The following is a 15344-nucleotide window of genomic DNA, read 5'->3' on the forward strand; positions in this document are numbered from 1 at the left end:
CAAAAATATTACAACATCAAAATAACACTAGAGTTGTTAGTACACGTTGCATGCATTACGGAGGTCCTCTGTAGGGTTTCATGGAAGTTTGGGGAAAAAAAAAAACACGTGAAACTCTACAGAGGTGCGGTTATCTAGAGCCGTAGCCGTTAGAAAACCTTTTACTTTTTTTTGGTTGGGCACCACGCACCCTGGCGAGGTTGTAGGGGCCAGGAATCCTAAAAAAAAACAACAATTATTTATTTGTTTGTTTGCCTCACAATACAGGTGCGCGCGCGCGCGTATGCATGTGCAGCACATCGTTCCCGCGAGAGAGGTTTACAAAGGTCACGATAGGTCTCCCCCTCTTTATCTTACAGCAATATTGGCATCTCTATTTTTTTAGTTGTAGGTGGGTTGCCAACACACTCTAGTTAATAATGCTACATATTATACACACACACGCACGCACATACTGTGTTGCCATCCATCCCTCTCTCTCTTTTACGGCAGTATATATTTGTTGCCGGTTCTCCTTACCCAGTGTATGTATGTTACGTCAGTATATAAATTAGTTAAGCCCTTGCCGAGTAAAAAAAAGCTGTAGGTAGGTGTTGGTAATACTGTCGGTTGTTTAACTCTTCCCTCTCTCTCTTTTTTTTTTGTAAAAAGCTATGGCAAAAATACCAGTAGGTTGGCAACACTGCTTTATGCACTGTAAGGCCTCAAGCAGTATTGCCAGCTCCTTGCTTTAGGTTAGGTTAGACCAAATAAAAACCTTGGTGACTTTTTTCGAGTAAGATGTTGGCAACACTGCAAGGCAAGCCTCAAGCAGTGTTGCCAGCTCCTTGCTTTAGGTTAGGTTAGACCAAAAAAAACCTTGGTGATTTTTTCGAGTAAGAGGTTGGCAACACTGGTGAGGTTAACATACACCATGAAAGGCTTCAAAATATCAGTTGGTGAAATTTTCGTGGGGTGAGTTGGCAACACTGGTGAGGTTAACATACATCGTAAAAAGCTACGCCTCGCCCGAGTTGGCAACGCTGGTGAGGTTAACATACACCGTGAAAGGCTACGACGAGTTGGAAACAGTGGTGAGGTTAACATACACCGTAAAAAGCTACGCCTCGCCCGAGTTGGCAACGCTGGTGAGGTTAACATACACCGTGAAAGGCTACGACGAGTTGGAAACAGTGGTGAGGTTAACATACACCGTAAAAGGCTACGCCTCGTCCGAGTTGGCAACGCTGGTGAGGTTAACATACACCGTAAAAGGCTACGCCTCGCCCGAGTTGGCAACACTGCGAGCCCCACCGAGCCCCATTTTCGGTTTCTGAACCCGGGACACTGCCCTACTAATCCAAAATTTAAAAAAGTTTTCGTGGTGGACATAAAGTACCCACCCTTGGTGTAACGTGTTACCATAATGTGCATGATGTAAAAGAACCGAAAACAGGAAGAGGAAGATGTGTTCTTTGTTGCAAAGAAGCCAGATCGAAAAATGTACAGTTGAACAAGTTTGCAAAAACAACAATTGTATGTGGAAAATGTGAAGCCTTTGTTTGTGGAAAGCATAGTGAAAAAAGTAACTTGTGCCGCTCTTGCAAACGCAAGACTATTGATTCAGAGTAACCAACAATGACTTTTGGAAAGTAATATAAGACAATAATGCTTACTCTGTAGCTTCCAACAACAAAAATAATTTATGTCTGTAGTACTACATCATTGCTCTTATAATTCGGGAAATATGTGAATAGAATTTCCATAATGTTAAAATATATTGTAAGAATAACACATAAAAATGGTGATATACTTAATAGAATTTCCATAATGTTAAAATATATTGTAAGAATAACAAATAAAAAAGGTGATATACTTAATACCTGCTCTGTTCGTAGCCTTCAGTTGTCTTAGTTTATAGTTACTACGAAATAGAGAAGAATATTAAATTTTCTGGGACAGAAAATAATGATTTATGTGGTGGACATTTTTTAACCCTCCCTTGGTGTGCGGTGTTACGCGTAACCCCTTGGTGTACGTAGTTAAGCGTCTGTCATTCGTGTGTTGAATCGTAGTGAGAATAATTCACTCTAGCGCACGACCAATTCCCAAATTAACAAAAGATGTACAACGGAAAAAAATAAAAGAGGGCAATTTTTGGCAAGATGTTAGATCATCATAAGACGTACATTCACGGATAAATGCAGGTTCCTCCCCTTCTTTCTTCCCCTTCCACACCCCTAAAGTGCAAAATAGCTCCACAGTTATTTCTTTATGCGGTAATATGAGTAATGGAATAATAATAATATAAAACAAGATCCTACGTCCTTTCGTTGCAGAGATGTGAGGTCGAACGTAATTGGGTGCCATTTAATTGGAGGGAAACCTATGTTTGTCGGCAATAAAAGATAAGTGTGACAAAGTAGTCATTCTACAGGGTGGTCCAAAAGTATGGAGACACCAGAATAAAAGTTGAATGACATACTGTTCCGCAAAACTAACACTGCAGGTTTGTAATAAGGGTTGCGGAAAATGTTATAGAGCATATGACGATGACGGCCGCCATATTGAAACCCACCATCTTGAATTCAACTTCAAAATTTTAAATGGGAATGGGGTGATATGATACATCAAATCAAGCTAGAATTTCACGAGAAATGCACTGGTGAAGGTTATTTCGACGTATCTTTAACCGATAAAAAGTTATGAATGAATTATTGTACCAATTTGCTCATTTTCGAGTTGTCAGAAAAAAGCATTAAAATGGCTCTAATGTGTCAGTAACGCAAGGCGACGACGTTACCACTACGCCATCTGCGAGGCCTACTTTCTTGTATACATTAACATTCTAATCCATAGTTGTGTGTATTTTCGAACTGACAGAAAGAACGAAATTCTTTTATATTTATAAAATATGTAATGCATTAAGTTCCGATTCAATTAAAACTATCAGTATTATTATTAGTAATACATATTTTCTGAGTGTAAGTCACTCCTGAGAGGGTGAGCAACATTTCCTAACAATCATCTGTAAAAGTGAAATTTGCGAATTCAACTTCAGAAATACCTTTAGAATCTACCCTGAAACATATGTTTCCCCCAAATCCCGACATTTAACTCATCAAATTCTGAATGTTTAATTTTAAAAATAATTCGAATTCTTTTAATTTTGATCCGAGGTGCCATTTTAAATTATCATATTTTTTAGTTGATAGGGAAAACTACTTTCAGAAACGATCTTCAAATCTTTTGTATCAAAACAGTGTTAACTCTTCAACTAAATTAAGTTACTTGTTCACGGATGACCATCACCGTAACTGACATTTCATTTGGTTTACTTTTTTTTGCACATACGCACGTGAACTGTGTTGAAACTTGGAGTATTAAAAGGGTATAGCCACTACAAGTACGGCTTGTTATTAGTTGCAATAGAACATCTATTGAGAATAACTCGTAATAAAACTGCTACCAGTACTTCAATGGCCGAGTGCGTTAAGTGGTCCACTTAGTGAGTGTCCCTTCATCATTTTTTCTAATAATCACCCATCTTCGCGATTATCCAAAGTGACGCTAAATAACAAAATAAACAAATAGTTCATATCTTAATCTGTAGCGCCTAAGCTCAAATAAATAGGAGAGATATACATAATTATTTAATATTTAAAATTTGAACATAATTTTTTTTCCCTCAGGTGAAAATATCAAATGTCTTAATGCCATGCGTCCTTGTCTACGAATGTGTACCGACTTGGAGTTCCAGGAGGTTTATATGTACCAAGAGACGTGAGTATGATGCTGGGTATTTTATCCCTTGTATGAAACCTTGTTGCGTTAAGCAATGCTTGCAAATATCGCACCTACAAGTAACAGTTGCTTTCTTGGAGTAACGGTAAACTGTAACTAGTTACTTTTTGAAATGAGTAACGAAATTAATTGTTACTCTTTATGTTCGTTTCAATATAATAAAATGTTAATCTTCGTATGTACAAGGGAGAGTCAAATGAAAACCTTTGTTTTTGTTTCTTATCTAGTAGATTTGTGTATATAGGGTTGCACAAGTTTGTTATATTTTAGCATAGATCTATTGCTGATCTTCATATATTTTCAAGTTAGTGCTTGTATACCTCAAGAAGAATAAGTCTTTGCGGTTCACGTGTAGTCACTTATGAACCACTGCGAAGGCCTTTCTATTCCATCCGGTGTCCTGTCAATCGCCACTAGTGACAATCGCCACCAGGGACAATAGCCACGAGTCCATTAGCTGCGCGTAACCCACTGTCCCCTCCCAACCCTGAGGCAATGACCGCAGGACCTTCCCCTCCGCACGCTTTCTCTCATTATTGCTCTCGCAGGCCTGCTCTGCTTTGAACAGTCAAATGAATTTTACCGATTCCCATCACACTTATTAATTTTATTGTGCCATCCCTCCACAGAGTTGGAGGTTCGATGACTGTTGTAACAACTCCAAAAATCGACTGGAACTTCTTCGTTTTCCATCCATCTCTTCACGAAATAGTCTAAAAATCCAGAAAGTTTTTCATTGTCAGGTACACTGGAATATATTTCCAGCCAGCCATCGGGAACATCCTCAGGCCGAAGAAACGCCAAAGCAGCACACTTGTGGATGATCATCCTCACTTCTTCGTTCTTCATATACTCACAAGCAAGTCCCAAATCTTGAACTTTTCTCCAGATGCACTTTCTCATGTGGAAATAGCAACCTTTTACCTCTACTGCGGGAAATTCAACTTTAAGGGCAGAAATTGCTGCCTATTCAAAAATCGACTGTCACCGTCGCTGGATTCCACTCTGGTTTTTTGAGTTGGTGTTTTAAGTCCACTTTATGCACAGTAAGGCTAATCGGGACTGGACCTACAGTTTAAAGTGGGATCCGAACCACTTGTGCCTCCACCGGGTATCGAACCCGGGTAAAAAGCAAAAAAGATAAAGTGTTCCCCTGTGCATAGCACCACGCCAAGAAGGCGTATAGGGGTGTGGGGGTAACGCCCCACACTTTCTTGATCCGGTCGTGAGGGGGGTGATGTGATCAGCATCACGCCCCTGACCGCCTTTACCCCCCAGGGTTTCCACCAGGTACCCATGTTATTCGACGCTGGGTGGGCGCCGGGGCCGCTTCCATCGTTAGAAAAGTTCCCGGATTTGAACCGGGACCCCTTGATTACAAGGCAATGACGCTACCACTGCGCCATGGGGGAGGCCCTTATTCCACTCTGGTATGGCCTCAATAACAAGGCGGAAAAGTCGAATATATGTGTCTTTACCTTTGTTTGGCAAGAGAGCAAATATGACGGGATATATATATTTGTATAGTTCCTTGAGCTTCCAAAGTCTGCATGAATGGTATAAGTTTGCGAAAATTGTTTACTGCAACTCTTAAAAGTGCCATCCATAAAAAATCTTGCTTACTTCTCAAAGCTTCTTTTCCAAATGCTCCACTAAAAATAATAAGTCGCCCGCCTGTGTTGTCGTCTTTCAAAAGAAAACTACTTCCATCTGTCATGGTAAGCATTCCCATTTCAAGAACAACTTCTTCAGATGAATATTGAGAAAAAGCGGGGCTAGCGGGCGGAGGGGAAGGTTCTGCGGTCATTGCCTCAGGGGTGGGAGGGAACAGTGGGTCACGCGCAGCTAATGGACTGGTGGCGATTGTCACAAAATTTTAAGCTGGTGGCGATTGTCGCTGGTGGCGCATGACATGTATTCCTCCACCATCTGCCTGCGAACTCAGTCCATTGTCGAACTTTCTCCTCCATTAGTAAACTTGCTGGTGTGGTAAGCATGCACAGATATAATGAATTTTCATTTGCTGAGAAATTTGTGTAAGTGTAAACTGACAGAGGGCAGGAAACCACTCCTCTTCACTGGTGCAAAAAAAGGCGTTTTTAAGCTCACTTGATTATTGTTGCAGCCTTGAGGTCGTTTTGTAAATAATAGTTGATACCTCATATACATATGAGCTGTACACGGTCTGCCTTAAAATTTTTATTGGACTTTTAAGGTTTTCATTTGACTCTTGTAATACATTTATATGTCACTAACAAATTTATTGCGTGATGTATATTTATTCAAGTGTAGAAGTTTTCGTTAATTTTTTCACTTCTGTATTTTCGCACTTAAATATACTGTATGATGTTTGTTATGATTCAGTGAAAATTAAAGTTAATTTTAGAGGGTCATTAGTAATCAATAGCTTATCTGGAATAAGTTTCTGCAAAATAAACCTGCAATAGATACTTTTGAATTATCCCTAACTACAACTGATTTACATTTTAAAAATAATTACTGCAGATATGTACTTTTTGAACAAACTAAATCTACTTGTAACTTAGTTATTTTAAAGAAAAAACAGTAACTTTTCAAACACTAATGACAAGATAATAAGTAATTCCAGTTAAAATGTTATTGCTCCATCCAAAAATTCTGTGAATCTGCACTAAAGCAGTAGGCTGCAACGCTGGATATACTTTGAACTCAGAATTTTTATTGGAAAATTTCTTATTTTTATTATCTCATGCATGGTATAGCATTTCTGTTATTGGTCCCAAGGGTACCTTGGAGTAGTTGGATTTGCAGAAAAATCACGGGTCCATCTTGGGTTCGATTCTCACCAATGAAAAAAAAACGTTCACCTGAAGATGAGAGAAGAGGTGCTTTCTTGAAACGTAGTGTTAGAATAAGTATGCTCAAAGGTACCAGAAATGGATAATGTTCAATTAACATTGCATGCTAAAACAGATAAGGTACCTGCGTAACCAGTTAAAATGTTCTCATTGTACAAATAGTAACGGTAATGCGATACTTTTGGAAACAAAAGTAATGCTAATTAAATCGCGTTTCTTCTTGTTGTTATTGTGTGAACTGGTTTGATAACATGATATAATTACACTCATGTTTTCTATCACATTTCAGGACCTGCACTTATAAATTAACTCTTACATTTTTCGCTGATGAGTACAGAACAAGGGTTAAGGCTACCAATTGGAAGGGCTCTTTGATAGGTAAGGGAAATAGAACTGAAATTAGTTTCTATAGGACAGCAAACTGAAACGAATCGATACAGAATTCCAAGGGAAAGATACTTACTGTTGCTGGCAATGTGCTCAAAGTTTAGCGGGGTGCTATGGTTGGTATCCCTCCATTTCGATTGATTGAAGTAGTATTGCCCACGAGACGAGACTTTGGCCTGTTTCGTCTCGTGGAACTCGTGGAAATGCTGTCTCGTCTCGAAAATATTCGCTTGTCTCATGACACATGGTCAATCTCGTCTCGTCTCGAATTTTTAAAAGCCTGTCCCGTCTCGTCCCGTGTGCAACACTAGATTGAAGTTACTTTACTTCGCTTTTCTGCCACTTTTGGCTAATAGCGAAGATGATGATAAGTGATTATATGATAAAACTGATGAAGGGACACTCACAAAGAGCAGTCATGCCCAGTCCGGAATTTGAATCTGTAATTCCTGGCGTCGTAGCCTTCATTTAGTAAAATGAACGCAAAGCATTGTCCCATCTCACCTGTCCAATTGTCCCCATATTAACACACAGGGGCATCCCCACAGCTATTTACAAGGATCAAGACATATCTCTCTAACCAAGAATTTCCACTTCAAGGTCTGCATCAAGTCAAATGGTTACAACTCAAAGACTATTAGCCGACCTTCGTGGTGGAGTGGTTAGCACAGGGCGCTACGACGCCAGGGGTCCCGGGTTCAAATTCCTGTCTGGCCATGGGTGTTCTTTTTCAAAACCTATGTTCAACAGGAAACACCACTCGTACAGCATCATACGACGTGGTCCTATCGAGCCCCAAATGTTAGGTATTGAAGTGAGACTGGAAGCATTGATTCTACTCTGAAAGAGAAGCCGCATTTACTTTCCTCTACTGGCGGCAGTCTCTATCAAGGTCAGCGGCTCTCGTCTTTCTTTCGTCAGCATTATTAAGAATTGTTTCTTCAAGTGGTCTGTGGTTTTCGATAATTGCCTACAGCTCAATGAGAGTTGTTTTATATTGTTCTTTTCTTTTGGGGGGAGGGTATTGTTAACAAACTGTTTCATTTTCTGCCCACTTGTTCCTCCTCATCTCTCGTCGCACTGGAACAATAATTTCAGTTGCTCTCAAGATATCACCATGTCGTGCTCGGCAAATTATTTAACACGAGTTGTATCCACGGCTCCCCTGGAAAATGGATGTCACTCTAAAGTTATATATTTCACAATTTCAATTTCATTTCAGTTACAGTACCTAATTTATGTTCATTATTATAATAGCGTTGCAGGAACATGATAACTTCAAACTGAAGGAGTGTTAAATTTTTTTAAGAGAAAGAGCAACACTATTAACGGGGGAAATATGCCTAGTTTGCCCCCCTAGCCGTCGTAAATTCCTTGCTTTCCTCTCCCTGAAAAAAATTTCTCCGGTCGTCCATGTATGTCATTGGCCTTCCTTGAACAAGCTTTTCTTTTCAAATTTCCAATCATGTCCTTGTACTAAAATCATGCCAAAATGAAGCAAGTCGCTAGTATTCTTCAGTTTCATTATCATATTATCATAGATACATGCCTGATAAAATTTTATCGGTATTTTATTTAGTGGCTAAAATATACATGCATGTTTCATGTTTTGTTTATTTTCAACATCGCATCCCCTAAATTTCATTCCGCGCACCCTCAGCACTCCTAGATGATTAATCATGGCGCCGCCGCTGCCCTTCATCAATTTCTTCATCATATCATCAACCATCCTCATCTTCACGATTAGTTAAAAGTTGCAGAAAAGCGAACTAAAATAATCCAAATAAGTCAAACACTAATCATCCCTGTCAGACTACACAGTGGCGGCGATTGGGTTCCAAAACTGGGGGGGGGGGGGCAAAGACAATATATTTCACTTTGTAGATAAGGTTTAGCATAGTACAGGAGCAAAAGTAGCGAAAAGTGGGGGAGGGGGCAACTGCCCCCACTGATGACTACATTTATTTTTTAGATCACAATAACACACTGATGCTATTTAAATGAAGCTAACGTGTACTGTATTTTAGTTAACTTTTCTGCCACTTTTGGCTAATCACAAAGATGCAGATGAATGGGGATAAGATGAAATGATCACATACATATGTGGAAGTCACAACACGAGCCATACGGAGGATTTTACTGGCCATGAGTCCAGACGTCTGAGCCTCGGTAGTCTGCAAATTGCAGTCCAGGGTGTACTCCGTGGACGGGAAGTTGACATTTGGTGTATTCGCAAAGACCACTTTTACATCCTGAGAGAGAGAGGGATAGTAAATAAAGAAATAGCGAGAGAGAAAGAAGGTTTGTACTGTAAATGAATTTGAAAATTCATTACATTTCTACTGCATTTCTAATTTAAAATATTAATTGTGAAAATGCCTTCCTTGTTTTTAACATTACTTACGATTAGACGAACTAAAATAACCTGTTTCTATTGAAATAAAGAACACACACATGCGTATGCATACCCGTACGTGGGCTACACACCCACATGCATACGCACACACACAACCACAAACACATGCATATATATGTATGTGTACAGCCAACGACAAAGATAATAGTAGGCAAATTGACCATTGCTATTTTCATCACTTTTTTATTCTACATCCTGTGTTGTTTTAAGGAATGAAAGAAATTCTGTTGATTCGAAGCGGATATTCTCATCTGCTTATTGAAGTATTTATTTCATTATCATCACATTGTGTAAAAACAGGCCGAATGAAAATGGCGATGTGCAATTCGCCTACTGTTTCTTTTGCCGTTGTATGTAGGGGAAGCGGGGGCTAGTTGCAACACTGCTAATATCTCCTCAACGTGAAGAGTTACGAGAACGAACTTGCCCTTTGCGCATGCGCATTTGGTGGAGGAAGAAACGTAAGAATTGTTGTTTTCAGACTAGGCGAGTAAGATTTGAATAATTTATTTTGAAGTGACTGGCGACTAGGACAAGTAACTTTAGTTGACTATGTTGCTATTATTGATACACATGTACTTTCACCTGTAAAAGAATAACAGCCATGTTTACAATGAGATTCATGTTGAAGACATTTTCGCCCTTTTGTTAAGTAAAGTGTGTGAGGGGTAAGTTGCAACAGGTGGAAGGTAGTGAGTACAGTGTATAGAGCGTGACGGCTGGGTACATTTCAAGAAATATGTGAAAGAAGATGCGTTTTATGTCTGTCATCATTGTTTCTCAGATTAAAAAAAATGTTTCTTTTGTTTGTATACTCCTTTATCTAACGTACATTTATAAACCACAAAGATGCTAAATTTAGGTGTAGGCCTACTTGAAGTTTAAAATACTGTTACAATGTCAGCATATGTTGAACAGTTTCTAATATAATATTCATATCGCTTTTTGTATCATTTGTTAAATAAATTAAGATTTCGTTCTTACTTTCATTTATGTTTCCAAGTGTTGCAATATGCCCCATCCACTGTTACAACTTGCCCCTCATACTGGGGCAAGTTGCATCAAAAGTTAGGTGTTTGGAAATTTTAAATTTCCAATAAAAGTACATGAGTGTCGAGGTTCTCAAATTTTCTGTGCAAGTGGAATGTATCCCGCCTTTCAACTACAAAGTTTCGTGGACGTACGTTGAAAAGCAAAAATTATACAATTTTTTGAAGTTGAAAATTTTAAAAGTGTTGCAAATAGCCCCGGCTTCCCCTACATGACTTCACTTCGTATAACCGGTTTATGAATACGATTTATAACGTGCATATGGTTTTTTCTTTTAGTTTCAACTGCAGCTATTGTTGGAATCATACTTGGAGTCAGTGTTATGAATATATTCGAAATCCTGCATTTCATAACTTTTAGGGTTTACTTCAATGAAAGAATGAGAATGACAGAGAAAATACCTGGAAATGAGCTGGTAGAGGTTTCCGAAATATTACCTGAAAATGCCCAAGAAAAAAGTGAGAAGTTGGAACTCTATATACACACAAACGTTAATCAGTAACTGTAAAGATAATACGAGGGTGGTCCCACAAGTAATGAGCCTTACTTTTCCAGTGGGAAATCTGTAGTGCATTTCTTTGTGTATGTGATTACCAATTTTTGCTATTTAACGTTTGTTTCTGTTATGCAGAGCCTAAAGTGGTGTTAACTTCGGGCTTTACAGGAAAATGGAGAAGCAAGAGCTCCGAGCTCAACTATTTGCACAAAAATGTGTTACAACCCAATATTCATGAGGATTTGGTAACAACGCTATGGGAGGATGTTCCTTCCTCTGCCAGAGTGAAAAGATGTGTAACATGACCATCGGACACATCAGGGAGGAACTGTAGATGTCGCAGTCGACAGTGGAGAGTCTTGTTCATGACCGTTTGCAGATGAAGAAAATTTATGCACGTTGAGTTCCAATGTTCCTGACCATAGAGCAAATGTTGACGAGGTGAATGGTGTCGGATTGAAGTCTGGTGATGTTTGAGGCAGATATAGACGAAATTGTGGAGGAATATCTGAGCGACGAAATCTGGACCCATCGTTACGCTCTTGAGACGAAACAGCAGTCGAAGCATTCCAGCTCTATCACCTTCTAAGAAGGGAAAGAGATGACAACAGTGTTCTGGGATGCTGGTGGACCATTTCCCAAAGGGCCACACCATCGCCGGTATTATGCTACACTGTTGAGGATGTTACGAGGCTTTATAAAGGTCAGTCGACTCGGGAAGGTGTCTAGAGTTGGGATTTTCCATCAAGACAATGTCTTCGTCCACATGTTCCTTGTTGACATGACTGCCACCTCGGGTTTTAATTGCAGGAACACCTACCACATGCGTCTGATTTACACTGTCGAACTACAGTATCCTCCCCAAGCTGGAAAAAAACGATGGATTGGGAGCGATTCTATTGTGATGATGACGTCAACAATGCTGTGGGTGACTATTTTGACAGCCTTGAGAAAAACGTGTACGAGACGGGGATAAGACCAGTATAAAGGGCTGGTGTAAGTGTGTAAATCTTCTGGGAGACTATGTCGGAAAATATGCTAGACATTAGATCCTACGTGATTTCCTTCTGAGTGAGGCTCAGGATTTATGAGACGCCCCTCGTACAAAAATAGGAAGAGACTATTTTTAGGTAATATATGAATAAATGTCTCAACAATTGTCTATAACTTTTTATTCATAATAATATTAATATAGTTTAAAAAAGGGTTTGTTTGTGTGGCGTGTGGCCCATATTACTTATAAATGATCAGTTCAATCACATTATACACAACTTTCAACCGCACTATATACGCTTACAATATTGTATGAGAAGACAAACAGTATATTAAGCTCACAATACAATAAATACAATAAAAAAGAATGTCAGCCTGCAAATATGTTAGGTAGACATTACAGTAAACATATAAGTCTAATAGAGCTTAAGTTTAGAAATAAAAAAGTTGGCAAAAGTCTATTTCAAGTTCACTCCATGTAGGCTAATCGATACTGGACCTAGAGCCTAAAGTTGGATCTGATCCACTTTGTGCCTCCATCGAGATTCGAATCTGATAACCCTTGATTGCAAGGCCACAGAGTTACATTATCACTATGCCATCGGGGAGGCTGAAGTTTAGAAGTTTCTCTCTTTGACGTTTCAATATTACCTGGTCACTGTTAGCATTTTTTCTCTGACAAGAAATGTATAGTTTGACGTCTTATTTTCGACTTTAAAAAGTAACCACATTCGTCGATACTTGCCTGAATCCTAGGACTATGAAAGTTTGATGGTACCAATGGTAGATGATGTTATAAACTTCCCGAACTTATTATTCACTTGGTAAGTGCAACATTGGCACATGCACACAATTCATATTAATAATGCAACGAACTTAAACTCGTCATTGAAGATTGAAGTGAAAATTGCATCTTCTGTACTTAGTTCACGAGTACATAAACTTAGAAAAGCACGCTAACACAAATTCAACACAAGACAAAACGTATTTACATCCTGTTTTCCTACTTCACTGAGGACACAACTTCAGCAGTATCCAGCTTGTGACTATCCTGCATGGAAAACGCATCAATAAAAGAACACAAAATAGTTCCAAACATTCTGAACTTCCTGTAATTAATGGTAGTCACTGTCTTTGGTCTCATTATAAATCCAATTCACAAGTTGTGATACATCAGTGTACCAGTGATACATATCGCTGGAGTACCCAGCGGAATATATACCTACCAATTTGTTGTTACACACCAAAGGTCCAGAGAAGGCCTTCTGCATATGAAAAGAAAAATTGAGGCATCACTGGTTATATATGACTTACAAACTACTTATTCTTGGAATACTGTTGTTTACTTATTTTAGCATTGCATAAAATGAACCTTGATTGTATTTTTCAGCGGTAATCAGTTATTTGCTACTGGATTTTATTATTTTATCTAACGAAGAATGTTATTAAACACAATTAACTTACACCAAAACATAAAGTGCGTCAGATATGTGATTATTAGGGAACGGATCTTTAGGTAAATGAATGTTTTTTCCTGGGATAAGATAAAGACCCTGGTTTTTGCCAAAATTCTGATAATAGCCTTATATGTCAGCACAGCAAATTTTATATTACATAAAAACACATATTTTCCAGTTTTCCGCATGTAAATACATATATTTTCCGAATTTTCATTTTAATTACAAAAAATCGCTTATTGACTTCAGCTACCTTGAGATCCTCGAAGGAAAAATGTTTATTCTCCGCACCTCTTTCATATCGAGAGTGTTAGGTTTGCTTTGTCTTTGAATACCCTCGCTGGCAGACTTCTGGCGCCTCGCCTAAGATCCTATTGGGGGAAAATATTACGCAGATGAGGCAAGCGTACAACGTAATGCTTAGCTTCGAGAGTGTTTCTGCTTTTATCATGTTCTGATTCGTTGCTTGTGCAGCAGTGTGTGTTTTCTCGTGTGATATGCCAACGGTTAAGGCAAATGTTTCATCTCGTTTGCAACAGTTCTGTAAAGAATATAAGGATGTGTTTTCAACTGATGGCAAAGTGTTATTTTGCCAACCGTTTGGTAAATCTATCGCAGCTGATCAACTTTCGCAAATTACGCAGCATTTAGGTAGCAACAAGCATGTTGTTGCTTCTTCACGTTTGATCGGCAGACCGGCACTTATCGGGCAAGAAACTCCATCTACTTCTGGTGAACCGTCAAAATTGCCCGCTTTTTCAATGGACTTGTGCGGAGCTTTTGTGTCCGCAGATATTCCACTGTTCAAATTAAAGAACCCTAACTTACGAAACTTTCTCACGAAATATACTAACTTCGAACCGCCTGACGAATCAACGTTGCGAAAAACGTATCTGTACAGGTGTTACGAGCAGTAGCGCAGGAACGGGGGGGGGGGGGGTACAGGGGTACATTGTACCCCCTAAATTTTTGAAGGGGGTACTGTACCCCCCTAAATCCGTTAATCGAGTTGTACCCCCTGTACCCCCCTTGCTAATTTGACAGCAGACGCAAGGTGCTACAGTTAAAATAACCTATTTTAAGTTCGCCCAATAAAAAAGTGTATGTTGTTTATAACTTATAGGCCTAAACATTATCTTCATTACCACAGAAATTCAAACCATTGTAAACTTATTCTACTACATTGTGGTTGCTACTAGTTAGTTCATTGACCTAAGTTCGTGGAAACCTCTTTAAGGAGATGAAAATTGTTTAAAATGTGTGTGGAACGATGGAATCAGATTTGCTCCCAGACAATCAAGCTGCAGACGAATGCTCCTTTTCGTAAGGAGGAGGGGGTACACTTTTCTAAAGAAGTGGTCGCGTCGATTCGAAGATAAGATACAAATCTTCATCAGAAGAGTATATGACTGATCCCATTTTCTTTTGAATATCTAAAATGGAATTTTCCAAAACGAAATACTTACACGAACGAGACGAGACACTACAGACCAACTTGGGGGTACAATGTACTGCTGAACTTCACCCACATTTTTCATAACTTTGTAAGAGGGTGTTCGGAAAACTATACTTAAACCCATATATTGAGAGATTTTGAAAATAGAGTTCCGATTAGCCTATCTGAGCATGAAGTGAATGTAGAATAATTTTTAATAACTTCTGAGTGTAAACCGAAACAAAAATAAACACAAACATGAACGAGAAGGACCTCGCCACACAGGAGACGAGATGAGGCTGTGACAATTCTCGACTCATCGTATCGCGATATCATTCCTAAGTGAAACGAAATTTTTTCTTAGATATTTAAACAGGGTTCAATTTGCGATATTATCAGAGGAGCGAGGAGGGAATCATTTTTACCTATGTATTAGGTATACTTATAATTGGACATTAATTACTTAAAATCAAATTTTGATATCGAATGG

At 38.9% G+C, this 15344-nt stretch overlaps 1 protein-coding gene and 1 long non-coding RNA gene across 3 annotated transcripts in view; one reads left to right on the forward strand and one right to left on the reverse strand.

The window, feature by feature from the left end:
• LOC145998374 (uncharacterized) overlaps window positions 1–3766 on the forward strand; it is a 49556-nt gene extending 45790 nt beyond the window's left edge. The window contains exon 3 of the long non-coding RNA XR_014443310.1: window positions 3672–3766. This is a non-coding gene — a long non-coding RNA (uncharacterized LOC145998374). The remainder of the gene's footprint in view (window positions 1–3671) is intronic.
• An 8683-nt stretch (window positions 3767–12449) lies between these two features.
• Window positions 12450–15344, reverse strand: part of LOC145998561 (uncharacterized) — a 35840-nt gene continuing 32945 nt past the window's right edge. For both annotated transcript variants that reach the window (XM_083134989.1, XM_083134988.1), the window contains exon 14: window positions 12450–13227. In XM_083134989.1, the coding sequence (XP_082991115.1) occupies window positions 13078–13227 (150 nt within the window). In that variant the 3' untranslated portion in view covers window positions 12450–13077. The remainder of the gene's footprint in view (window positions 13228–15344) is intronic.

Source organism: Lepisma saccharinum, chromosome 14 (assembly GCF_977018435.1).
Source record: "Lepisma saccharinum chromosome 14, izLepSacc3.1, whole genome shotgun sequence".
Classification (NCBI taxonomy): Eukaryota; Metazoa; Arthropoda; class Insecta; order Zygentoma; family Lepismatidae; genus Lepisma; species Lepisma saccharinum.